At 45.5% G+C, this 27,971-nt stretch overlaps 1 protein-coding gene across 8 annotated transcripts; it reads right to left on the reverse strand.

The window, feature by feature from the left end:
• Positions 1 to 325: 325 nt before the first annotated feature.
• LOC117087614 (monocarboxylate transporter 7) lies at positions 326 to 25,305 on the reverse strand. Of its 8 annotated transcripts, none has more exons than XM_033218104.1 (7): positions 24,244 to 24,352; positions 11,431 to 11,669; positions 7,105 to 7,248; positions 5,798 to 5,926; positions 4,136 to 4,951; positions 3,936 to 4,019; positions 2,563 to 2,644 (listed from the first exon to the last, which is right to left on the reverse strand). In XM_033218104.1, the coding sequence occupies exons 1-6, from the start codon at positions 24,291 to 24,293 to the stop codon at positions 3,979 to 3,981; spliced, it is 1,419 nt and encodes a 472-aa protein (XP_033073995.1). In that variant the 5' UTR covers positions 24,294 to 24,352; the 3' UTR covers positions 2,563 to 2,644; positions 3,936 to 3,978. The 8 variants fall into 8 exon arrangements, with proteins under 8 accessions (XP_033073932.1, XP_033073951.1, XP_033073960.1 ...); XM_033218095.1 differs by lacking the exon at positions 2,563 to 2,644 and adding an exon at positions 3,832 to 3,847; XM_033218041.1 differs by lacking the exon at positions 3,936 to 4,019 and having other exon boundaries at positions 326 to 2,644.
• Positions 25,306 to 27,971: the final 2,666 nt, after the last annotated feature.

Below are 27,971 nucleotides of genomic sequence, written 5' to 3' on the forward strand. Positions count from 1 at the left end.
CCTGAGAGGCGGAGGTTGCAGTGAGCTGAGATTGTGCCACTGTACTCCAGCCTGGGCAACAAGAGCGAAACTCCATCTCAAAATATACTACTACTACTACTACTACTACTACTAATAATAATAATAAATATAAATAAATAAAAAGTTCAATAGAAACTTCTTGGGAACTTTATGTGTCTCTAGTAGAGTTAAAAGGTTTTGCAGAAGATAAACGTTAAACAATTATTTATTTGAATGAATATTTGGTGAGTTTTTATAACTTTAATTGCATCAAACACTGAATGCTGTGAGAGTCAATAAATCTTATAACAGAAGAAAATCAGTCTCTTTAAATAAAAAAATCCATAAATTTATTGCAAATCTAGAAGTACCAGAATGTCACTAATACAGAACAAATCAGCAATCTTGTTTGTATTTTCTTCCAAACATTTAAAACCTTGATTATTGACATATTGAAATTGGCATACATTTTGTTTTCATGCAGATAACAGAATAGACATGGAGCAGATCCCTCAGAAATCAGTTATAAATATTAAATTGTATTGAACATTCATAGTAAAAAATATGTTGTAAAGTGCTGAAGTCATGTTAAGTCTGCAAAACTGCCACAAGCTCAAAGTTCTTCTCAAGCAGTGACAGATTTGCTAACATCACCTTGCTTTAGGTATGTCTGTTTTTGACAGACACTTTGTCATTTCCTCCCCCACCCTCCCCAAAGTTTTATAGATTGTCCTATTTCTATGGCTGATAAGATGCTCTACAGATTGTAGCAGGTGGTGATGAACTATGCCACTTTCATTTCAGTGCAGAGAAATATTCAAGCTTGTGTGTACCTGTAACCAAACTAGGCTTGTTATGGTTTTCCCCCTGAGTTGTCATAAATTAACATTAACGATGAATAAAGATGGAGCAGCAAGCATTGACCATCACCTGCAGGGTGACATTGCGGTAAAATAGGTGAGTAAAAAGTCCACCTATTATCCTGACACTTGCCCTCTTTACAGAAAACTGCTAACGTGAGCAATACTATACATGTAGTGTAACTCCAAAAGAAAAGAAAAGGAAGAATAACAAACAAAAAACAAAAAACAAAAAACAATGACCAGCTACCCGATACCTCTGGCAACTTAGAGCAATCAAGTTATAGAAGATGTAAATTGCAACTTGTAATTCACTATAACATAATTGTCTCTGTTACTCCCATGTGAAATACAGAAATCCTTCAACAATTAGATGGTTTTTTCTTTAAATCAGAAATGCTTTAACAGTTCAATGAAATATAATTCTGATCAAAGAAGTTCCTCAAGTATTCTTAGATGATAAAACAAATTATTTTTGAAAGCTAAGGCGATTTGCTATCCAGTATTTTTTCCCCTTTAATAGCACACGTTGCCCCTAATCAAATGGAAGAATCATGACAACTTGGCCTTTTATGAAAGTATTTTTACAAGATAAGACGTATTCTGTGAGTCATTTAAAGGATTGCAGAAAGGAGGTAAAAATGCTGCTTATGTCTCCGATTTTATTTCTTTTGATTACTTTACTCATCCTAGAATAACTTAATAATAAATAGTGGTTTAAATTAAAGACACTACAGTCACATATTTCTGTATAACTAAAAGCAACAGGAAACACATTTTTAAATGCCATTTTGTATATTCTATATTGAAATACTTCTGGTAAGGACTGGCCATAAAAAGAAGTGGTAATCTTCACATTTATGAAGTTCAAGTTATAGATATACTTAAAATTTGTTTATTAGTAAAATGTTTGGTCTTAAACTATACTTCATTTCCAGCAAGCAGAGGCCGTAATTTGTTAATGGGAGCCTTGGTATTTTACAAAAGGTTTAACAAAAACTATTTATTCATATTTCTGAAAATTAGGAATTTTTTAAATGATTGAAGTCTTTTTTTTTTTTTTTTGACTGGCCAATTTCATTTCAATGACCTGGGTTGGATGTTGTTTTATTCAAGATAGTAGTTTATTCAGACAAGACCATAGGAAGAAAGAAAAGAAAGAAAGAAAATCATTTGTCCCATGTGAAAGCTTTTAAAACCACTTTGCCAGTTTATGTCACTATTTTAATATTGGAATGTGAACCGAAGAGTCTTTCTGCATATCTTTTGTATTGCTACTGAATACAGCCAGATTTACATATGGAAGAGTGCTTGGTTGTTTTTTGTTTTGGCTTTAAAAACAAGCAAAAAGGAAAGCTTAAAACAAAACAAAACAAAAACGATGTTCGTAGTGCTCTTCACATACACATTCCCTTTAAAATGTAGTTTTGAAAGTGGAGTAGAGGGGTTAGCTCCTCTACCTCCTTGTGTCCCCGTCGGGCCCACCCCATCCCTCTCCAGCCAACACAGTGGCTGTCATTGTAAGGAAGTGTGTCATACTGCCTCCATTTGCACGTGAACTCTGTGCTCATTTTTTGCAAGATCCATTTCCAGAAAGTCTTCAGGTATGTCCTGTAAAGTCTTCCCACGATGGCTCACTACCTTTGTTTCACCTGAATGATGACGCTGGCACAGTCCCATCTTACACGGTCTCACCAGGGCGAGGCACACAGCAGCCAGGGCCATGCCAGCTGCACAGGAGTAGAAGGCTCTGCTATAGATCTTACTTTGGTCCACCAACAAACCTGAAAGAGAGCATGGCGTCCGTTAACAGCATCCTTCCTAGACATAAGCCCTCTCACCCAGGCGACCCTCACATTCAGAAGCCTCTCAGATTCATTGCCTTCCTTGTTTTCTTTTGTGTTTCTAAAGAAAAATGGGTGTTAAAGGCAGAAATCTTTGCTAGATTGGAGAGGAGAAAGAGACAAACACACAATATACTTGTTCTTCTTGGGCTGAGTCTGTCCTAGCAGAGGATGTAAAACCTGGGACATTTAGATGCATACTTCTTTGAAAAGGTAATATTCTTTGGTAGGAAGGAACTGTATTATTTTCACTTGAGTTCACTTTAGGTTTTTGTTTTTCTTTTGAGACGCAGTTTTATTCTTGTCGCCCCAGCTGGAGTGCGATGTCGCGATCTCGGGTCACTGCAACCTCCGCCACCCAGGTTCAAGCAATTCTTCTGCCTCAGCCTCCTGAATAGCTGGGATTACAGGTGCCTGCCACCATGCCCAGCTACTTTTGTATTTTTAGTAGAGATGGGGTTTTGCCATGTTGGCTAGGCTGGTCTGGAACTCCTGACCTCAAATGATCTGCCCGCCTCAGCCTCCCGAAGTGTTGGGATTAGAGGCGTGAGCCACTGCACCTGGTCCACTTTAGGTATCTTTTGACAGGGGTATGATTTCTAATCACAGACACTTTAAAGACCCATTTGGGATCTAAGATATGAAACATACCTATGTCCCTCCTACAAGGAAACATTCTGTACAAATCAATTAGGTATTTACAGAGCACTGCTATCCATTCCCAAACACCTTTCCTGAGAAGGGACGGTGACTTACAGAAGTCCATTAGTTCTGTCATTCCAGAAGTCAGGTGGGCTCTGAAGGTGATAAATCCATGAGTTCCTGTCTAGCATGAGAGAAGGCAAGGTGATAGAAAAAGCCTGGGTTGGCAGGCGCAGTGGCTTACACCTGTAATCACAGTACTTTGGGAGGCCGAGGAGGGCAGATCATGAGGTCAAGAGATTGAGACCATCCTGGCCAACATGGTGAAACCCCGTCTCTACTAAAAATACAAAAATTAGCCAGGCATGGTGGTGGGCGCCTGTAATCCCAGCTACTCAGGAGGCTGAGGCAGGAGAATCACTTGAACCTGGGAGGCGGAGGTTGCAGTGAGCTGAGATTGTGCCACTGCACTCCAGGCTGGGCGACAGAGTGAGACTCCATCTCAAAAAAAAAAAAAAAAAAGCCTGCGTCAATCTGCACTACAGACACACCTTCCTGTCCTGATTCGACCACTAATTTACCATCTGACCTTTGGCTTCAATTCTTTGGCCTTCAGTTTCTTCATATTTAAATCAAGAGGGCTGGCTCAGGTAATCTCTAATCCCTGGCAACTCTAAAATTCAATGGAAATATAAAATGGCAGTAAGTTTTTTTATGGCTTAAACAGGAAGCTAGCACAATTCATAAGGGAGAGTAGACAAGCATTTGTATTTTGTGTATTTAAATTACCTGCAAGGGGTGGTCCAGCCAGTCCTGCTATGCTCTGAATGAAGATGTAGACCCCAGCTGCAGAAGACATCTTCTCAATGCCCACGACATCATCCTCAGCAAGCAGTGGAATGTGGGTTCCTCCTACTGTTCCAACCATGAACCCAAAAAATATGCTACATGACATTAGACCCCAGAATTCAGTAGCAAAAGTAAAGGCAAACAGAGACACAGTCAATAAGATGATGCAGATGAGCTCAATGTAAATCTTACGAATGGGCTCTCTATTGAGGACAAAACCAGCTCCGATCCTCCCGAAAACTTCTGCAATGGCCATCGTAGATAATAAAAAAGCAGCGCGGTCTTGGTCAATGCCCAGACTAATGCCCAGAGGAATGATGTACAAGGAAGGTGCAAAGAATCCCAGTGTTGCAAAGAGACCAAATAATGCATAACAAATAAAACTTTTCTCTTTCAAAATGGAGAAGTCTAACAGCGGGGCTTTCTTTTCACTTGGCCTGGGGCTGGTCTTCACCAGGACCTGTTGCATGTCAGCCTTCGGCTCCAGTTCCGGGTTAGTGTGACTAGGCACATTTTTAGGTGAGGTAGTTAGTTCTACTCCTGAGTCAATGGAGTCTATTGAGGTTCGTGTTTTCTCATTTTCAAGCATATACTGCGCTTCTTTCCGATTTTCCTGGATGACTGTTTTCGGTGACCCTGGTCCTCTGATGATGATGGGTCTGAGCAGTGCTCCGAAGATGACAATGTTTAACTGTAGTAGGCCCACGAAGAGGAGGCTGTATCTCCAGCCAATGCGCTCCTTCAGAGCCATGATTGCTTGAAGAGGCAGGAGTGAGTGAAGAAGAAATAAAATATAAGGTCAATAATAGACTTAAGACCCAGGAGAAGCCATCAAGAAGAAATATGGATCCAGATTCCATTATAAATTTTGTGGAAATTTATTATACTCAGCATTACGAATGTGTACTCAATCTTTTTTTTTTGAGATGGAGTCTTGCTCTGTCGCCCAGGCTGGAGTACAGTGGTGTGATCTTGGCCCACTGCAACCTCCGCCTCCTGGTTTCAAGCAATTCTCCTGCCTCAGCCTACCAAGTAGCTGGGATTACAAGCGTGTGCTACCATGCACAGCTGTTTTTTGTGTTTTAAGTAGAGACAGGGTTTCATCATGTTGGTCAGGCTGGTCTCGAACTCCTGACCTCAGGTGATCTGCCCACCTTGGCCTCCCAAAGTGCTGGGATTACAGGCATGAGCCACTGTGCCTGGCCAAAGATTTTGTTTTGAGATGATCTGCACACAGATAAGAATGCTGTCTTTATTAGCATAATCTAAATCCACATTGAATGTAGCTCTCTTGAAAAAGGAGAGGACATAACAGGTGAACAACTGCAAATTACTAGATTATTCTGGAATGCATGTGTCAAGAAAGCCCTACCACTGCATATGTGCCCAGTTAGGAATTCAAACCTATTATTAAAGTGGTCTGAATACCTGAAGTGGGGGTTAGGGAGGACAGATCCTAAAAATGAGCTGGAGAAGAGACGTAAATAACCTCTCATTACTCATACACTTAAAGTCATCCATATGTTGGCAAAAGTTAGTGTAGCAAGAATACCTGAGTGGCGTCCCTCATCCACATTCACACTTAGACTGTAGTCTACCTACCTGGTGCGAAAGCAAACACAGCGAAACATTCTCCTGTGGAAGCAACTGCAGTGACTATGGAACGTCTTTTGCCAAAATATTGTGATAGGATGGTTACAGTTGGGAGAAAACTAAAGCAGTATCCCAGACCTGTGAAAGAAAAGTCAGAAAAGCCAGTGAAACCCACATACTGCTTGAGACTGGAAGGATGTATATTCAAAGAGCTGGGATTTTTGGTTTTGCTTTTTGAATCTTAAGTTCTGGGAGCCAAGTAATTCATTCTGGACAAAGGTGATGTTGTAAAGCAAAATGGGTTTCATGAAAGGTCTGGATAAACTTCAGTGGTTGTTTTGGGATACTAAAAGTATAATTTTTCTTTTTTTTACTTTGCAACACTTTTTTTCAAATTTATATAATTCACAATGGATGACACTATTATTGCATGAAATTTTATATAAGATTTGTATCTAGAAAGAAATAAGTCATTTCATATGTGCAGAAATACAGGAAAAATGTAAAGTCTGCAAATCTTAACAACTGTGTGTGTGTGTGTGTGTGCGCATGTGTGTGTGTGTATCTATCATCTGTGAGGAATATACAGCCTCCTTTTATTGTTCATTTCTTTTTTTTTTTTTTTTAACAGACAGGGTCTCGCTCTGTTGCCCAGGCTGAAGTGCAGTGGTGTGATCACAGCTCACTGGAGCCTTGACCTCCCAGGCTCAAGTGATCCTCCCACCTCAGCCTCCAAAGTAGCTGGGACTACAGGCACACACCACCATGATTGGCTAGTTTTTCATTTTTTGTAGAGATGGGGTCTTCCTATGTTGCCCCAGTTGGTCTCCTGGGCTCAAGTGTTCCTCCTGCCTCAGCCTCCCGAAGTGCTGGAATTCAGGCATAAGCCACCATGCTGGCTACTCCTTTTAAATGGAAAAAGGTTTTCTTAGGCCCCCAAGATTAAGTCTGACATGTTGCACTTCCCCTACAGCCCTGGATCCTCAGACAGTGATTTGAGAAATACTGGCTACAGAAATTCGTCTTACTTTGTAAAAATGCTATCTTTTGGTTGTAAATGTAGCAAAAGAGAAGTTATCATCATCTCTGGTGAAGATTAAACAAAAACCCTTGGGCACTTGAGAACAGGTTCCCAGGTTCCCAGGTCCCCTTAAGTCCATATAGCTCAGTTCAAAACTACTGATCTGAGACACCGTTAATGTTAAAGAAAAAAAGAAAGAGAAAGAAATATAGTTTGTCTTTAATTTCCTCCTTCCCCTTCCTTGTTCTTCAAACTAAGCATCTAGAGAACTTCTGAGCCAAAGAGGAACACTTACCAGAGATGACGCCGATGGCGACGTACATATGAGAAACCTCTTGTGAGAAGGAGGCGGCCACCATCCCGGTGCTGACAAGTAGCCCCCCCAACATCACCACCAGACGGTGTCCGAAGCGATTGCTCAGGACTGTGGCGAGGGGAGCTGCCAGGAAAGAACAAAACGATATTTTAACTCACAGAGGCTTCAGGGTTAGCTGCCATAAGACTCCTTCCTCCACATCTTGCACACGGAGAGATGATGTCAAATATAAATACAGCCGGGCGCGGTGGCTCATGCCTGTAATCCCAGCACTTTGGGAGGCTGAGGAGGGAGGATCACTTGAGCCCAGGAGTTCAAGACCAGCCTGGGCAACATGGTGAAACCCCGTCTCTACAAAAAATACAAACATTAGCCAGGCATGGTGGTGTACACCTGTAGTCCTAGCTACTCGGGAGGCAGAGGTGGGAGGATTGCTTGAGCCTGGGAGGCAGAGGGTGCAGTGAGCAAGATCACACCACTGCACTCCATACTGGGTGACAGAGTGAGACCTTGTCTCAAGAAAAAACAAAACCAAACCATAATACATTTCATGCAAAGTCAGTGCAGGAATTATTTTCCTATGTGTTCAAATTCAACACGATTTGTCAGACTCCTGAAAGAGAAAGCCAGAATAACAGTATACAACTTTTATCTATATTTTTAGATGACTCTGACTCACCATAAGCATCTATAAAATTAGATATATATTTAATTTGTTATTCTATAATAAAAATTGGTTTTCCTATGATTGCTTGAATCATTGTTTTTTCTCTACTCATGGCTTTGGATTCTTTTTAAAAAGCTCCATTTGGGATCAGATTCTAGTTAGTTTCTTTTTTTTTTTGAGATGGAGTTTTGCTCTTGTTGCTTAGGCTGGAGTGGCCATAGTGTGATCTCGGCTCACCGCAAACTCCACTTCCTGGGTTCAAGCGATTCTCCTGCCTCAGCCTCCTGAGTAGCTCGGATGACAGGCGTGCGCCACCACACTCAACTAATTTTTCGTATTTTTAGTAGAGACGGGGTTTCTACATGTTGGTCAGGCTGGTCTCGAACTCCCGACCTAAAGTGATTCCCCCTACCTCGGCTTCCCAAAGTGCTGAGATTACAGGCATGAGCCACTGCAACCGGCCTAGTTAGTTTCTTTACAGGACGAAAGAATGTGAATTCTAAGTTATGCACTCCTGAAGGAGAGTTGCTATGGGATAGATAATTGAAAGCGAATCATCATTTGCTTAGCTTCTATAAGCTGTATCCCCTAGGACATTTAAATCTGGCAAATTAGTTTCCTAGTTATAGGTTACTTAATATTAACTTGACAACAGTGACATAAGTGAGCCATTGAAAGTTGGGTCAAGGAACAACAACATGCTAGAAGAGGAAGTGGGGAGAAAAGGATTCCATTTTTGGGGGTTAGTCTATATGTATCTACTATGTTAAGTATTAGAATACAAAGTAATCTTGGATGTAGCTCATCATAAAACCACTGTCACCATTTTGAGCCAGGATGTTGGCTCAAAGCATTAACAATTAGAATAATAGCATTTGGAAGAATTATCTTCTGGTATAATAGTATTAAGTGGAAATTTCTTGTTGACTACATTTTTATTTTTAGGTACAAAAGACCTAAAACTGAAGCTTTGGGATTTTCTTTTTATTTAGATTACCAAATATAACATTTTAGTCCTAATTCATTTAAATTATATTTCTTTTTTTTTTTTTTTTTTTTTGAGACGGAGTCTCGCTCTGTCGCCCGGACTGGAGTGCAGTGGCCGGATCTCAGCTCACTGCAAGCTCCGCCTCCCGGGTTTACGCCATTCTCCTGCCTCAGCCTCCGGAGCAGCTGGGACTACAGGTGCCCGCCACCTCGCCCGGCTAGGTTTTTTGTATCTTTTAGTAGAGACGGGGTTTCACCGTGTTAGCCAGGATGGTCTTGATCTCCTGACCTTGTGATCCGCCCGTCTCGGCCTCCCAAAGTGCTGGGATTACAGGCTTGAGCCACCGCGCCCGGCCTAAATTATATTTCTAAGAAGGTAATTAAGTATTCCACAATTTAAAAATTAAGTTAACTTGGCCGGTTGTGGTGGCTTACACCTGTAAATCCAGCATTTTGGGAGGTTGAGGCAGGTGTTCAGGAGTTAAGAGACCAGCCCGGCCAACATAGCAAAACCCCATCTCTACTATAAAAATACAAAAAATTAGCCAGGCGTGGTGGCAGGTGCTGTAATCCCAGCTACTCGGGAGGCTGAGGATGGAGAATCACTTGAACCTGGGAGGCGGAGGTTGCAGTGAGCTGAGACCGCACCACTGCACTCCAGCCTGGGCAACAAAGCGAGACTCCGTCTCGAAAAAAAAAAAAAAAAAAATTAAGTTATCTTAATACTCACTTAAACTGGAACCAGGAACTACTTCATGAAATTTGTAAGAGATAGTATGAGAACTAACAAGATACTTTTTTTTTTTTTTTTTTTGAGACAGAGTCTTGCTCTGTTTCCCAGGCTGGAGTGCAGTGGCACAATCTCAGCTCACTGCAACCTCCTCCTCCCAGGATCAAGTGATTCAAGTGATTCTCCTGCCTCAGCCTTCCGAGTAGCTGGGATTACAGGTGCCCACCACCACACCCAGCTAACAAGAGAAATTTCTACCTTACCCAAAGGGTAAAAATATGTAGAACTGCCTTTTAAAGACATTCTATGGCTAAAAATGTACTACATTTAAAGAAGGGCTTTAACTTCAGCGATCACTTCAGAGATAACAGTTCCAAGACTGGGTGTAAGGGTAAACTTAGGGAAGTTTAAGGTCAACCTGGTTAACTTTCTTTTTTCTTTTTTGAGATGGGGTCTTGCTGTGTTGCCCAGGCTGGAATGCAATGGCATGATCATGGCTCACTGCAGCCTTGACCTCCCAGGCTCAAGCGATCCTCGCTCTGAAGCCTCCCGAGTAGCTGGGATCACAAGTGTGTACCACCAAGCCTGGCCAATTTTTTAATTGTTTGTAGAGATGGGGTGTTGCTATGTTGCCCAGGCTGGTCTCAAACTCTGGGGCTCAAGTGATCCTTTCATTTTGGCTTCCCAGAGTGTTGGGATTACAGACGTAAGCCACCACGCCCAGCCTGGTTAACTTTCTGAGGTGAGTTCAACAGCCCTTTTCTCTTGGAAAACCCTTGGCAATTATTTCTGACAGACCAATGAACTCATGAGACCTGGCATGTATATCCAATAGTCCTTTATAGGACCAAGTGAAGATTAGTATGTTAAAAATGATACTGAAGCCCCATTTTATTTTATGCTATTGGGTCTGGGAGTAGATTATGTAATGACGAATCAGTGAAGTCCCTATGTCAGCAATTTTTTTTTTTTTTTTTTTTTTTGAGACAGAGTCTCGCAGTGTCGCCCAGGCTGGAGTACAAGGGCACGATCTGGGCTTACTGCAACCTCCACCTCCCGGGTTCATATGATTCTCCTACCTCAGCTTCCTGAGTAGTTGGGATTATAGGCACATACCACCATGCCCAGCTAATTTTTTGTATTTTTAGTAGAGAGGGGGTTTCACTATGTTGGCCAATCTGGTCTCAAACTCCTGACCTTGTGATCCTCCTGCCTCAGCCTCGCAATTTTTGGGATTACAGACATGAGCCATTGTGCCTGGCTGCAACTTTTTTTTTTTTTGACGATGTCTTGCTGTGTCGCCCAGGCTGGAGTGCAGTGGTGTGATCTCAGCTCACTGCAACCTCTGCCTCCCGGGTTCGAGCCATTCTTGTGCCTCAGCCTCCCAAGTAGCTAGGACTACAAGTGCGAACCACTGTGCCCGGTTGATTTTTCTATTTTCAGTAGAGATGGGGTTTTGCTATGTTGGCCAGCCTGGTCTTGAACTCCTGACCTCAAGTGATCCACCCACCTTGGCCTCCTATGCTTGCCTACAGGCGTGAGCCACCCGTGCCCGGCCATCAGCAACTTTTTGATGTTGCTTCTTAGACAGTGACAGCATCCTCACATCCTCATAAAAGGGGGTTGGCGGCACTCCTCAAGGGGATCTATAGAATCCTAAGAGTGTGCAGACGGCAGATATTTAATACGTGTGTATGAAATTGAAGGCTGTCATGGCTGGCAAATAAGGCTTTTTTCTTCAGTGCCTTTTGTTTCTTGCCGATCCTCAGTGCTCTGAAAACCCTGTTAGTTGGGTCTAGGAAGGACCAACAGGCATATAAGGGAATGAAAACATCACAATCACCCCGACTACCATGATCAAGGTAGCCAAATTAAAAGGGACCTACACTTACGTCATGGTTAGGCCAAAAGATGTACTAACCTGAAAAGGTTAAGACAAACACACAGATTGAGATTATCCATGAGATCCTGCTGTTGGATTCATTAAAACTGTCCATTAAGTCATTAAAGAAGACACCAAATGTCTTGATGACGCCGTAGGTGAAGACTTCAACGAAGAAAAATGAAACAGCGACTGCCCAGCCCCATCCTCCATCAGGCACTTCAGTATACACGTTGGCTTTGGAACAAAGCTTTAATGTATTTTGGGTCATTCTTAATCTGAAGGAAAAAGTTAAAAAACATTCAGACCAGCAATAGCGTGAGGATTAATGATTCTCATACTCTTTAGCAAACATAACAGATAAGAATGACTTACCAGGGGGAAGGGGGAGGGATAGCATTAGGAGCTATACCTGATGTAAATGACAAGTTAATGGGTGCAGCACACCAACATGGCACATGTATACATATGTAACAAACCTGCACATTGTGCACATGTACCCTAGAACATAAAGTGTATATATATATATATATGAACTACTCACCCGATTTAGGTTGTTGAATATTTATTTATTTATTTATTTATTTATTTATTTATTTATTGAGATGGAGTCTTGCTCCGTCGTCCAGGCTAGAGTGCAGTGGCATGATCTCAGCTCACTGCAACCTCTGCCTCCCGGGTTCAAGCAATTCTCCTGTCTGAGCCTCCCAAGTAGCTAGAACTATAGGCATGTGCCACCACACCCACCTAATTTTTTTTTTTTTTTTTTTGAGACAGAGTCTCACTCTGTTGCCCAGGCTGCAGTGTAGTGGCGTGATCTTGGCTCACTGAAATCTCTGCCTCCTAGGTTCAAGCGATTCTCCTGCCTCAGCCTCCCGAGTAGCTGGGATTACAGACGCCCGCCACCACACCTGGCTAATTTTTGTATTTTCAGTAGAGATGGGGTTTTGCCATGTTGGCCAGGCTGGTCTTAAACTCCTGACCTCAAGAGATACACCCGCCTTGGCCTCCCAAAATGCTGAGATTATAGGCATGAGCCACCACACCCGGCTGACGGTTGAATATTTAAATTATGTACAAGTAGTATAAAGTCTTTGGGTAAGTTTATGTATATATACATATGTACAAATCATGTTATTATACATGGGCCCCCCAAAAAGAAAGTTAAATGGGAAAAATAAACAGACATGAAGAACCAGAGCAGAATATTTAGAAGCATATTGAAGAACACCAGATGGTCACCAGACCAGGTATTAATGCTGACCTTGAAGGACTCAACTTAGGCCAGAAAAGACTGCACTGACTATAAGGAATGTTGATCAGAAATGAAGCCTAGAAAATGGAGGCTGAAAAGCAAACACTGGCTGTGCATCCAGCACCTTCCACCGTGTACGTGTTTGAGATACCATAAGCATCTCTGCTTGATGTCCCTGGTCACCGCGATCACCCAGCAACTCTTCTTCCCCCCCATTTTCTACTCAGTAAGCAATATTCTGATTATGATTTGGTGTTCCATGTGGATGTACCTACGCAGACACAATGTTACTATAAGTCAAAATGAGGGCCTTCTGTCTTCTGGGAGTTTGTTAAGCAGGAGTAATTTCCTCAAAGTTGACCACCAATTGGTATATTAGCAATTCAATTTCCAAGTACATGATGATACTCTATAATAGGTGTCTAAATAAGGTGCTATTATACAAGCCTGTGGGGCCCCATCTGGGTACCAGTTAACTGAGTTACCTCTAACCTCACTGTGCCTCTCCATTCAAACTGCAACAAACATCAGAACAAGCAGACCTGTACCTTAACACCACTAAGGAGACATTGACATTGACACTGGTTTAACTTAAGTCTTCTGGATTGGGCTCTAGCACATGAATACTGTCTTTTTCAAAGCCTCTGTGGTTACATATACTTTGAGTCATATGTATTTTTTTTTTTTTTTTTTTTTTGAGACGGACTCTCGCTCTGTCACCAGGCTGGAGTATAGTGGCGCTATCTAGGCTCACTGCAACCTCTGCCTCCCAAGTTCAAGCGATTCTTCTGCCTCAGCCTCCTGAGTAGCTGGGACTACACGCATGCGCCACCACGCCCAGCTAATTTTTGCATTTTTAGTAGAGACGGGGTTTCACCATGTTTGCCAGGATGGTCTCGATCTCCTGACCTTGTGATCCACCCGCCTTGGCCTCCCAAAGTGCTGGGATTACAAGCGTGAGCCACCATGCCCAGCCAAAACAGTCATGTTTATTTTTAGCCTAACTAAACATTAATTATATCTATAATAATCAATGAGTCCATGCCATGATCTTAGAGCTCTTAATGGCAACCAACCTCAAGTTTAAGAATTCTTTATGGCCGGGTACGGTGGCTCACATTTGTAATCCCAGCACTTTGGGAGGCCGAGGTGGGTGGATCACCTGAGGTCAGGAGTTCGAGACCAGCCTGGCCAATATGGCAAAACCCCGTCTCTACTAAAACTACAAAAATTAGCTGGGCATGGTGGTAGGCACCTGTAATCCCAGCTACTCAGGAGGCTGAGACAGAATTGCCTGAATCCGGGAGGAGGAGGTTGCAGTGTGCCAAGATCCCACTGCACTCCAGCCTGGGCAACAGAGCAAGACTCTGTCTCAAACAAAACAAAACAAAACAAAAAACAAAAATGAAAAGAATTATTTACATATGACCCAAAGCAATCTACGGAGTGGATTCCTATCAAATTATCAATGACATTCTTCACAGAAATAGAAGAAAAAAATTCTAAAATTTGTATGGAACCAAAAAAGATCATAAATAGCCAAAGCCATCCTGAAAAAAAGAACAAAGCTGGAGGCATCACACTAACAGCCCTCAAAATACATGACAACACTACAGTAATCAAAACAGCATGGTACTGGCATAAAAACAGATACACTGACCAAAGGAACAGAGGAGAGAATCTTGAACTTAATCCATGTGTCTACAGCCAACTGATTTTTGGCAAAGGTGCCAAAGATATTCATTGGAGAAAGGCCAGTCTCTTCAATAAATGGCGCTTTGAAAACTGGATATCCATACAAAGAATAAAACTAGATCCCCACCTTTCACCCTATACAACAATCGACTCAAAATAGATCAAAGACTTAAATATAAGACCCAAAACTATAAAACTACTAGAAGAAAACATAGGGGAAACACTTGAGGACATTTGTCTGAGGAAAGATTTTTATGAACAAGACTGCAAGAGCACACATAACAAAAGCAAAAATAAACATGGGATTATATTAAGCTAAACAGATTCTGCACAGCAAAGGAAACAGATCAGCAGAGTGAGGCCAGGTGTGGTGGCTCACGCCTATAATCCCAGCACTTGGGGAGGCCAAGGTGGGTGGAGTGCCTGAGCTAAGGAGTTTGAGACCAGCCTGGGCCACATGGTGAGACGCCATCTTTACTGAAAATACAAAAAATTAGCTGGGTGTGGTGGTGCACAACTGTAGTCCTGGTTACTCGGAAGGCTGAGGGACAAGGATTGCTTGAACCCAGGAGGTGGAGGTTGCAGTGAACTGAGATCCTGCCACTTCGCTCTAGCCTGGGTAACAGGGAGACTCTGCCTCCAAAAAAAAAAAAAAAGTAAAGACAACCCACAGAAAGGTAGAAAACATTTGCAAACTATTCATCTGATAGGGGATTAATATCCAGAATATACAAGGAACTCAAACACCTTAACAGCAAAAAAAACTCCCCAACAATCTGACTTAAAAATGGGTGAACAGGGCCGGGCGCGGTGGCTCAGGCCTGTAATCCCAGCACTTTGGGAGACCGAGGTGGGGGCATTGCTTGAGCCCTGCAGTTTGAGAACAGCCTGGGTAACATAGGGAGACCCTGTCTCTACAAAAGAGTATAAAAAAAATTAGCAGGCTGGGCGCGGTGGCTCACGCCTGTAATTCCAGTACTTGGGGACGCCGAGGTGGGCGGATCACAAGGTCAGGAGATTGCGACCACGGTGAAACCCCATCTCTACTAAAAATACAAAAAATTAGCCGGCGCCCTGTAGTCACAGCTACTCGGGAGGCTGAGGCTGGAGAATGGCGTAAACCCGGGGGCGGAGCTTGCAGTGAGCTGAGATCCGGCCACTGCCACTCCAGCCCAGGCAACAGAGCGAGACTCCGTCTCAAAAAACAAAAACAAACAAACAAACAAACAAAAATTAGCGACAGAGCGAGACTCCATCTCAAAAAAAAAATAAATAAAATAAAATAAAATAAATAAAATAAAAAATTAGCAGGGCCAGGCACAGTGGCTCATGCCTGTAATCCCAGAACTTTGGGAGGCCGAGGTGGGTGGATCATGAGGTCAGGAGTTCAAGACCAGTCTGGCCAACACAGTGAAACCCTGTCTTGACTAAAAATACAAAAAAAAAAAAAAAAAAAGTCTAATGTGGCGGTGGGTGCCTGTAATCCCAGCTACTTGGGAAGCTGAGGCAGGAGAATTGCTTGAACCCAGGAGGTGGAGGTTACAGTGAGCTGAGATCGTGCCACTGCACTCCCGCCGGGGCGACAGTGTAAGACTCTGTCTCAAAAAAAAAAAAAAAAAAAAACAGGGTGTGGTGACACATACCTGCAGTCCCAGACACTTGGAAGGCTGAGGTGGGAGGATTACTTGAGTTGAGCTGGAAGCTCCAGGCTGCAGTGAGCAGTGAACACACCACTGCACTCTTGCCTGGGTGACAGAGCAAGACCCTGTCTAAAATTTTTTTTTTTAAGTTGACTAGCATGGTGGCTCACACCTGTAATCCTATCACTTTGGGAGGTCGAGTTGGGTGGATCACTTGAGGTTAGGAGTTCCAGACCAGCCTGGCCAACATGGCAAAACACCGTCTCTACTAAAAATACAAAAATTAGCCGGGCGTGGTAGCGCGAGCCTGTTATCCCAGCTACCCAGGAGGCTGAGGCATGAGAATCACTTGACCCTAGGAGGCAGAGGTTGCAGTGAGCCGAGGTCACACTACTGCACTCCAGCCTGGGCAACAGAGTGAGACGCTGTCTCAAAAAAAAAAAAGGCTGGGCATGGTGGCTAATGCCTGTAATCCTTTGGGAGGCCAAGGCAGGTGGATCACTTGAGGTCAGGAGTTTGAGACCAGCCTGGCCAACATGGTGAAACCCGGTGTCTACTAAAAATGCAAAAACTAGCTAGGTGTGGTGGCACGGGCCTGTAGTCCCAGCTACTCAGGAGGCTGAAGGAGGAGGATCACTTGAACCCGGAAGGTAGAGGTTGCAATGAGCAAAGATTGTGCCACTGCACTCCAGTCTGGGTCACAGAGCAAGACTCTATCTAAAATAAATAAATAAATAAATACAAATAAATAAATAAATAAAAAATAAGTGAAATGTAAAAAGAAAATTCTTCCTAATTATACAATTGTATACTGGTGAATTTTCAGGGTCAGGGTGCATTGTATCCTTTATATCCTTTTCCTAGCCATAAGTTGTTGGGTCAAAGTTACTAAGGCAAAGTTTTTTTTTTTTTTTTTTTTTTTTGAGACAGAGTCTCGCTCTGTCACCCAGGCTGGAGTGCAGTGGCCGGATCTTGGCTCACTGCAAGCTCCGCCTCCCGGGTTCACGCCATTCTCCTGCCTCAGCCTCCCGAGTAGCTGGGACTACAGGTGCCCGCCACCTCGCCCGGCTAGTTTTTTGTATTTTTTAGTAGAGATGGGGTTTCACCATGTTAGCCAGGATGGAAGGCAAAGATTTTATTGAAAATAGAAGGCAACTGAAAAATAACAGGACATAACCTCATCTATCCAGCAGACTTGCTGGTTTTCTATTTTTAAAATCTAATGTTCTGAATTTACTCTATAAATCTTAAAAAGCAGCAAATCTGATCTAACTTAATATCATTAATCCTATTGATAGCGCCATTCCCACTGTAGCCTAATACTTGGGAAGGACTATATATTCACTTTATACTCTATTACCGCTAAATATTTGGTTGATTAAAATAAGGCATAAGATGTTATAAGATGAGTATGCTCTTTGCAGCAAAGGCCTTTGCATTTTGATGTGTGTTGATGTGTCATGTCTGAGAGCAAATGGAAAGGTGGGAAGGGCAGTTAGATAGCTCAAGAGGTAGGCTGAGCAACTATAGAATAGTTTGTCACTACTGCCCCTCAACATAGAAAGCAATTGATTTAAGTTGGGAGCCAGGAGCCCTTTACCAAATTAGGTTTTCACAACATCCCTCCATTTCAAAAGCCACTCTCAAAATGAGGCCGCTGGGGCAGAGAAGTGAGAACAACACTAGCTTAAGATTTAGAAAACCAAAAAAATTTTTAAGAAGTGCTTGCCAGTGTTGGCTTTAGAATAGTGTCTAGCCCTGGGGAGGAATGATGAGCCTGCCGCTGTCAAGGCTGTAGCCTTTACCCCTTCTATTTCATCCCCCCACCAGGCCATTGGTTTGAGCTTTTCCTTGTGAAGACCATGACTCCTTTGCCAGCCTCTTAATGGACTTCCGTATCCTGTACAATGAACCTTTTGGAAATGGTGTATTGTCATGGCATTTTTCTACTCAGACTTTTTTTTTTTGGAGACGGAGTCTCGGTCTGTCACCCAGGCTGGAGTGCAGTGGCACAATCTCTGTTCACGGCAACCTCCACCTCTCCACCTCCCAGGTTCAAGCAATTCTCGGCTTCAGCCTCCCAAGGACCTGGGACTACAGGTGTACGCCACCAGTGCCTGGCTACATTTTTGTATTTTTTCTTTTTCTTTTCTTTTTTTTTTTTTTTGAGACAGAGTCTCGCTCTGTCGCCCAGGCTGGAGTGCAGTGGCCGGATCTCAGCTCACTGCAAGCTCCACCTCCCGGGTTTAAGCCATTCTCCTGCCTCAGCCTCCCGAGTAGCTGGGGCTACAGGCGCCCGCCACCTGGCCCGGCTAGTTTTTTGTATTTTTTAGTAGAGACAAGGTTTCACCGTGTTAGCCAGGAGGGTCTCGATCTCCTGACCTCGTGATCCGCCCGTCTCGGCCTCCCAAAGTGCTGGGATTACAGGCTTGAGCCACCACGCCCGGCCCATTTTTGTATTTTTTCAAGAGACCGGGTTTCACCATGTTGGCCAGGCTGGTCTTGAACTTCTGACCTCAAGTGATCCACCCACCTCGGCCTCCCAAAGTGCTGGGATTACAGGTGTGAGCCACTGCACCTAGCCTACTCAGACTTTTTCAATAGCTTTCGTCTTTCTGAAGAATAAAATCCACTCATTAAGGCTGGGCACGGTGGCTCACATCTGTAATCCCAGCACTTTGGGAGGCCGAGGCGGGCAGATCACTTGAGGTCAGGAGTTTGAGACCAGCCTGCCCAACATGGTGAAACCCTGTCTATACTAAAAATACAAAATTATGTGGAGGCGTGGTGGCGTGTGTCTGTAGTCCCAGCTACTCAGGAGGCGGAGTCAGGAGAATCACTTAAACCCAGGAGGCAGAGATTGCAGTAGGGGCAACCTGGGAGTTGAGATCACTGCACTCCAACCTGGGTTACAGAGCAAGACTTCATAAAAAAAAAAAAAAAAAAAAATCCACTCATTAGCCTGACTTTCAATGTTCTTTGTAACCTCTCTTTGTGGCCTTATTTCTTCTGGTTCTAAAACTTGACTCACCTGCCATGGTCAAAGTGGAGTCCTCCTGGCCCTCTAGTCTCTACCCACCTGGCTGTGGCCATGCCATTTCCCCAAAATGAGACCCTGCTCTGTGACATCCTTCTTCCTCCATAATGCCTTCTCCAACCAGCACAATCTAAGGGCTCTCTTCTTCAGGTGACAGGTATCATTTAATGATGGGGTATTGTTTACTTTTATGCCTTTATCTTATTTGCTTGATTAAATTATTATGTTCACAAAATCTGAGGTCTATTTCTCTTTGTATAACTCCATGTCCCCAGACCCCACCTGTACCTTATACACAGCTTGTATTTATTTTTGCAACAAAATAGCTATCAGGTGCCAGGTCCTCGCTTTCACTGTACGGGCACTACAGTGAAAAGACCAAGAGATGGTCTCTGCCTCCATGGACTAAAATATCTGCTGATGATGATGCTAAGGAAAATGAATGCATCTGAAATGCATCCTATTTAAATGATTCAACCACATCTTGCCAGAATTCAGCACATTTCTGACAAGCAGTCAGGACTCAGTAGCTGCTAAGTCCAAAGTCAAATTGGCACAGTTGTTCTAACCCAGAAATGTGCCCAGAAGGTCTGAAGAGTTTTAATGGAGGGCTCAGGACCACCTTGAAACAAAACATATAGTGATAAAATGTGATAAAGACCCTAGAGAGACGTGGAGTGCAGTGGCACAACCATAGCTCACTGTAGCCTCAAAACTCCTGGGATCGTGCTGGGCGCAGTGGCTCACACCTGTAATCCCAGCACTCTGGGAGACCGAGGCGGGTGGATTGCCTGAGGTCAGGTTTCGAGATTATCCTGGCCAACATGGTGAAACCCTGTCTCTACTAAAATTACAAAAATTAGCGTGGCGTGGTGGCGCACACCTGTAGTCCCAGCTATGTGGGAGGCTGTGGTGGAAGAACTGCTTGAACCCAGGAGGCAGAGGTTGCAATGAGCTGAGATTGTGCTGCTGCACTCCAGCCTGGGTGACAAGAGAGAGACTCCGTCTCAAAACACAAAAACAAAAAAACTCCAGGGCTCAAGTGACCCTCCCACCTCAGCCTCTCAAGTGGCTAGGACTATAGGTATGTGCCACCATGTCCAGCCAATTCTTTTTTATTTTTAATTTTTATTTATTATTTTTTGAGACAGCATCCAGGCTGGAGTTCAGTGGCATGATTTCGGCTCACTGCCACATCCACCCCCTGGGTTCAAGCAATTCATTGCCTCAGTCTCCCGAGTAGCTGGGATTACAGGCACCCGCCATCATGCCCAGCTAATTTTTTTGTATTTTTAGTAGAGACGGGGTTTCACCATGTTGGCCAGGCCAGTCTGGAACTCCTGACTTCGTGATCCACCCCCATCAGCCTCCCAAAGTGCTGGGATTACAGGTGTGAGCCACTGTACCTGGGAAAATTTTTATTTTTTGTAGAGACAGGGTCTCACCATGTAGACCAGGCTGTGGACTGCATTTAGATGAGTGGGACCAGATTGCAGTTTTTTTATGAGCTGAGATTACCTGCCACCATGAGAAGCCTCTGTTTGGCCAGCACTGAAGTTCTGGTGCCAGCTACCCCCTTCCTCTTTTCCCTTGCCTGTATCATCAGAGGTTTACACTTGAAAAACGGATGGGGTTAGGATGAATCTGTAACCCCTGAAGAGAGTTAGAATTACTGAATGTTAAAGCTGAAGGGGAAAATTGAGGTCATCTTATTCAATTCCTCTTTGTAAAATCTTACTCATTTTGCAAAATCGGGAAACATCCCCAAGAGGTGAAGGGACTTGACTGAAGTAGCCCAGTACTGAATCTCCTGCCTTCCAGGGCTCCTGCTGTACAAGCCTACAGGAAAGCATTTTTATTTTATTGAATTTTTTTGAGATGGAGTCTTGCTATGTCACCCAGGCTGAAGTGCAGTGGCACGATCTTGGCTCATTGCAACCTCAGCCTCCTGGGTTCAAGTGATTCTCCTGCCTCAGCCTCCTGAGTAGCTGGGATTACAGGCGCTTGCCACCACGCCCGGCTAATTTTTCGTTTGTTTGTTTGTATTTTTAGTAAAGACAGGGTTTCACCATGTTGGTCAGGCTGGTTTCAAACTCCTAACCTCGTGATCCACCCTCCCAAAGTACTGGGATTACAGGCGTCAGCCACGGTGCCTGGCCTTCTCCTTTTCTTGTTTTCCATTCCTTCAACAGAAGGCCAAACCTTCTGTCTCTGCAAACAAAGCAACTGAGGCCTGAATTTTGAACTCATTTACGTAGAAGTCTCTATGTTCCAGAATATGGAAGTTTATCTGTCCACTTTGGTTTGTGGCCATGTGAATTTATCTGATGGGTGGGGATACTTTTCAGCTGTGTGCAGATCTAACTGGTGAGGCAAGCTGAGTCATCCTGCCCATCAACCCCTGCTTTACGGATGACAGGACTTAGGCAAATCACTTTGCTTCCCCATTTTCATTGTCAATGTAAAATCAAGGTAAATGTAAAAAAGGGAGTTGAACTAGACTCTGATGAGCTTAGAGCTCTTCCTGCCCTAATAGTCTATACTTCTCTGATAGCCTTTGACCATCACTTGCTTTAATCCTTCTAAGCCCTTTGAAGGCAAGGCCCAAGAGTTGGTCTTCTTAAAGCTCTTAGGCTGTATTTGTTAATTTCTGTGTACCGTTAACTGGCTGCACAGTTATGGAAACCACTAAATTCTGAACTTCTATCATCTGGAAAGCATGGCTTGTCAGGGGAGTCTCTCAAGTCTTTTCCAACTTATAAAACTCAACAATTCTGAATGGGGGTTCCTGGCAGCCATCTTCCCTTCACCCTAGTGTTCTTCTGGAGGAAGCACAATGACAAAATTCATGGACAGTTTGGAGGATTTCCCAGTAGCATGTGGTTAAATGTCCCCTTCACTAAATGGGTATTGACCAGGTGCAGTAGCTCATGCCCATAATCCCAGCAATTAGGGAGGCTGAAGCAGGCAGATTGCTTGAGCCAGGAGTTTGAGACCAACCCGGGCAACGTAGTGAGACTGCGTCTCTACAAAAAAATTTAAAAATGAGGTGGGAGGATCGCTTGAGCCTGGGAGGTCGAGGCTGCAGTGAGCAGAGATCACTTCCATGATGGGAGGGAGACCCTGCCTCTAAACAAATAAATAAATGGGTATCTTGCCAAAGGCTTGGAAAACTGCTATCCTTGGGAGTTTCACTGTGACTTAATTTGTTGAGAGAAGATTTAGCCTGAGGGCATGAAAAAATTGGATTATCGTAGACCATCAGAGTGTTACTCTAGGGGCAGCTCAGAGCAAGGTTCAAAATGCAGGCTCTGGATGGAAATGGGGTGGCTACTGGTGTAGGCAAACCCCGAGCAAAAGCACTGAGGATTTCTCTTCTTCTTAAAGGTGTAGCCTGGAGAACGGCTTTGACAAGTTGTTTCTGGCCCAAGTTGGCAAAACCAGTCTGCATTTGGCTAAAGTTCATTTTCACTCTCTATTAAAAAAAAAATTTCCAAACCTAACCTGGATAGCTGCCTCACGATGTTGAATCACTGGCTACAACCGAGTCACCATTTTACAAGGGTATGGTGTTGAAACCTGAGCCCCTAATTTAAGTGTCCTCCTCAGGAGTTCCACTGAGGAAAGTCGTCTTTTGGAAACCACAGAAGGAAAACTCAGGGTTAGTGGTACTCATTACACTGGAAGGAGCTTTTCCACTTGGCTGCATTGTTTATTTACATACTGTAAGTTCCTATCTTGGACACCCTTCCCTTAATTATGAGAAGAGGGGTTTCTCTTATATCATCTGGCCGGATGTATTGTTGACCCCCAAAATGCCACGTAACGGTGCTTGGGACATGGGGAGATGCATCGTTTAGAGATTTCAGCATAAGCACTTGGCATCTTTTTACAAACAAGACACCTATCTTACCATGATTTGCAAAAACAATCAGATCACTGAGAAATCTCATTCCCGGGGTAGAAACCATCTCCTGCGAGAAGGAGCTGGCACGGAGTGCCTAACCGTGCAAACAAAACCGGCTTCCAGGTTGACAAGTTGTAATTGCTCCTCCCCAGTTGGCTCCGGGGAGCTTTTTCTAAGACTGACGCCCCCCGTGTTTGGTGACATTTTATATACGCCACCTAACAAACTTCTATGACCTGTCTTGCTAGGGTAGGGGGAATAAAAAGAAAAGGCGACAACAACCTAGAAGGAAATAACCCATTTCCTCTGCAAAACCATCTTCCCTTGCTACGGAACTGCTCGGCGACACCAGCGCTTTCCTGCGGTTGGCGGCCCGGGAACCTTGAAGTTGCGCGGGACCGGCCGTCAGCCGCTGACAGTTCTGACCGTCCAGGTGGAGGACCCGCGCTCTGCCAGGAAATCCCTGCCTTCCCGCAGGGGGCAAACGGTGGCCGCCCCAGGGAGTGCTGTGTTTGGGGGTCGGGGAGGCAGGGAGCCCCACTTTCCCTCGCGCTGCCTCAGTGGCCGCCCTGCGTGCGCGCGCCAGCCTGGGGAAGGAAGGTACCTCTGACATTTCGCTCCTGCGACGCGCAGGCAACTTCATGCGGAAAATCCGCGGAGGGGCTGAGCCCGGAGCCCCCCACTCTTCCGACGTCCCGGAGCCCCCAACCCGGGGCAGGGGGCACTCAAAGGCCAGGCGTGCCTTTAGGTTACAGGACCCAACTGTACCAGGGTCACGGACATTCAACTCTCAGCTACCCACACCGGCGCGAGCGCGTCATCCCGGTGGCCCTGGGCATTCCTAACTGTCAGAGAGAATATTTTTGGGAATAACCTCTCCAAAATGTGAAGATGTTCAGTGGTCTCCTCCGCCTCCCATCCCAAAAAAAGGCCCCAACACATATTTTTAAAAAAACAACCCACACCCCACAATCAAACTTTTAAACATGTAAAATAATAAACCAACTCACCAAGTTAGAAGGGAAGAGAATAAACCCCAAAAGGCTCCCAATAAGGCGGAGGCTTGGCCTCCCCCTCCTTATAAGCCGCTCGGTAACATGAGAAAAGGATTAACCCCTTAGGGGGCGGGCCCGACTCTAGCGCAAGTTGGCTCGGGCTGGTGAGGCCGGAGCGCCCGGGCCCTCCACCCACTCCCGCGACTCAGGCACCCGAGCCACACCCTCCCCCCGCCCCCCACCCCGGCCGCCTGCGCCCCGGGCCGTGCGTGCTGCCGCCCGCGCCCCGGCCCCGCGTCGCTGCCTAAGCTCTTATCCTATACCGGCTGCAGCCGGTCTCCGCCGGCCTCGGGGGCGCGCCGCCGCCGACCATGTGCTGCGAGCGCCGAGCGCAGCCAAGGAGGGGGCCTGCCTGGCGCGCGCGCGCCGGCCCACGTGGACCTGGGCCGCGCCGGGCGCGCGCCCGCCCGCCCGCCTGCCTCCTGGGCTGGGGGTCACGGAAGGTAACCGCGTCGCGGTCCGGGGCCAGGCCGACCCCGCCAGCGCCTCCGGGGTCCTTGGCACAACGCCCCGATCTCCCAACCCAGTCGCGCCTCTGCGCGCGTGACCCGCCCAGACCCCGGAGCTTTGCTGCAACGCTAGTGGGAGCGCGAGTGTGCAGGGGTGGTGGGGGCGCCTGCACCCTGCCTCGGAGCACCTCGGCCAGGCGCGCGCGCGCGCGGATCCCCGTCCCCACCCCTGGCGCCTTCCCGGCGCGCCCACCGCCCAGTCCCGTCCGCACCCTGAGGATTTGGGGATTTAGCGGGGAGGGGGAACGCGCGCGCCGGGGCTGATTCCGCGCGGCGCTCGCGGCTGCGGCGGCTCCGCGCCCGCCCCGGGCAGAACAGGTTCCTTCCAGTTTGGGTGTGAGCTGCGCGCGCGGCGCCTGAGTTCCTCCTGCAGCGCCCACTTCCCTCAGTTTCGTCAACTCGCGCACCCCCACAGTTCCCCTTCCGGCGGTGGGGAGGGAGTGCCGCAGTGGGCCCCAGGGAGCGAGCGGCCGGGCCGCTGCGGGTGCCTTGCTTCCCCCACTTGGCTGCACCGGCAGCAGCGGCAGCAGCAGCAGCAGCAGCAGTAGTAGCAGCAACAGCATCCGCGTTGCGCGAAAGGAATGTGAGCCGCCAGGCTGAGTCAGCATCCCCGGCCCAGGGCGCGCGCGCACCCTCCAGGCAGAGGCGGCGTCGGCACAGGTGCATGGCTCCCATACCCACGGGGAGCCCTCTGTAGGGGACCTGAAGGTTTAGACAGTCCGTGCCCCTCATCCCGTAGTCCCCGACCCCAAGGTCACTGTGAACTAAGCGGATGATGCTCGCGAAACCCCAGTTACGAGCTCCTCATAGGGACAAAGCATGTGTCAGATCCTAGACATTTCAGAGCCTGCGGGGGCGCAAACTTAGCTTCTCGGTCTCTACCTCACATCCCGAGGGCAAATTTGGAAACTGCTCGGAAGTGAAGGCCATGTTATTTGCATTCCTCTGCAGACTTTGGTTCCGGCTGCTGCCTTCATTGGGGTTCGGAGAATGTGGTTCTGATGTCAGAAACTCAAGAGAGCCTAGTTTGGGAGTGCGTGCACGGAGGGTCGCCACCGGGAGGAGTCGGCGATCTGAATTTTAATAAAAGCCTTCCTTGCTCGCTGATTTCTCTCACCATTTTGGGATAGGCTCTCCTGAGTTAAATGCCATCCTTTGCTGTTGACAAGTTCTGGTTGTGTAAGTGGGGAGAAGATTCGTTGGTACAGGGTGCCCTGTATGGCCAGTCCTGTGCAGCCAGGGGGCCGCTGAGTAGCTTTGCAACCTTGTAGACGTAATTTAACCTCGTAGAGCGTTAATTTCTCCAGATCTGTAAAATGGGAATGGAGGTGGTATTCCCAGAATTGGAGGGTTTAATTTATGGTACTTGTAAAGTACAGATCGCAGTGACTGGCGTTTGGTAAGGCCTCAGTACCCATTAGCTCTTGATGCTGTTACGATTTATGCTTTTACCAAGGCCAATTAATTGCTAACTCCAACACACTCCCTGTGAGAGCCTTTTCTGAGTTGTTCTTCAAAGGGATCCACATATAATGATGTTTAGAAACTGATTTGAACACTTCATGCTAATACAGTGCTGCCTGTAAGATAATCTTTGATATTTAGGATCTTACACTTTAATATTTAGGCCCCCCCCAAAAAAAAAGAAAAAAAAAAACAATATTTAGGCCCTGTTACTGTATGTATGGAAATGTCGTGTGTAATATGACAGCATATTCTGTATGTCTTAGGAACCTAAAGTTGCAGCCTGTCATTATATACCTGAGTGACTCGAAGCAAGTCACATAGTCTCCGTTCTTCAGTCTCTTGATATAAAAAATTACACAAATTATGTCTAAAGCCTCAGGAGTGAATGAATGATTGGAAAAATCACATCTGAATGTTTGAGCAAGTGAAACCTGGCTTTTGGGGAGCATGATTCTAATAATAATAATAATAATAATAGATTTTTCTTACTAGTAATGTATTACTATTCTTCTATTTTATTAATATTAATCTTTTTTTAATGTTTGCTTTGTCCTCAACACTGTATTAAGTGCCATACATGTAATTCAATTTTAACCCCATCAGTAACCTTCTGTAGTTGACACTCATTATTCCCGTTTTACAGATGAGGAAAGCTGAGGCACTGAGCACTGGAGGGATTGACCTAAGGTTACACCATGTTTATAGATACACACTAGCGCTTTTTACAGGTAGAGCTCATCCAAACATGACATTTGCCATCTATGTTTGAATAATGGAGAGGTGGCTGGAAACCCCACCTAAGCACAGCCTTGCTAGTCACAAAAAAGTCACGCAACATGACTTTTGCCCACCCTAGTTAGAGGCTGGCTTCACCTTGTTCCCTCAATCCTAGTGAGACCAAGCGTGAAAACCCCTGCTTTTTTTAACTTCTCCAGAGAAAGCACTGCATTGCCATGCTAATCAACACCCCCTCGCCCCCAAACAAAACTAACTCTGTTTAGTTCTAAATAAGAACAAAAGAACCTTTGGAGTCTGGAGTACAGGACCAGAAAAATCAGGAAATCAAGTGACGGGCTCAGCTCCCCTCGTAGCCTCTCCCGTTGTGTCTGCCTGATCCCAAGTGGCAGGCAGAGCCCCTTCTTGGCTTTCCTTTACAGTGGGCAAGGCCATGATGATGCCCTTAAGAAGCCCCCCAACATCTTCCTGGGGAAAATATTGGCTCTTCAGAGCTGTCCCCAAGGCTCCCTCTTCTAGCCCTCTTGCAGGGTCATTTGCATGAGAACAGATTCCTTTGTGTAAAGTTGGCCTGCCTGTTCTCTGTCCACGTTTATAGTCCTTCAAGTCTTCGTGTTGGGTTGCTAGGCAGATATGACCCTGGCTTGCAAATAAGCTCACTGCATTTACCAGCCTGTGAGAACTTCAACTTGGTTAAGTAGACGGAAAGGAATCTGGTCTGGAGCTCTGGGAAGAGGGTCCTGCAAGCCTGCTTTTGGGGGCTGATTCTTCAGGGCAGCCATCAAAGAGGGAGAGTGTGTGAAGGGGGCTTCCATGGGAAGCTTCGATGGCTCAACCACCCTTCCATTCTTCCTCTTCCAGTCTCTGTTCCTCCCACCATGCTCCCACCCAAGGGCCTATATTCCGGGCGAGTGACTTGTATGCCACTGAAGCAATTTCTTGCTTTAAAACTTTAATATCTGCTTCTCCAGTTGGCCAGGAACTTCACACACTCCGCCATGTAGCAACAGTGAACTGATGGTCCAGGTAGTTCTGCTAGGTTTATTTTCTGATTTGGGGTCCTCCCCTGCAGCACCCACCCCCCCCACAAATTTCACAGTTTGTAGGAAGGCAGGGCCCTTCAAACTGGTAAACACACACTTCTGGGGGAATTTAAAGATTTGCCAAGTGGTTCTGAGGCACAGATAGTGATGACGATGATCATAATAATACCACAGAGTTGTGTGCAAGGCTTAGTACGCTTGCTAAGTTAACTGAATTAACACGTGCAAGGGGCTTAG

This window comes from Trachypithecus francoisi, unplaced genomic scaffold, assembly GCF_009764315.1.
Source record: "Trachypithecus francoisi isolate TF-2019V2 unplaced genomic scaffold, Tfra_2.0 Contig00672, whole genome shotgun sequence".
Classification (NCBI taxonomy): Eukaryota; Metazoa; Chordata; class Mammalia; order Primates; family Cercopithecidae; genus Trachypithecus; species Trachypithecus francoisi.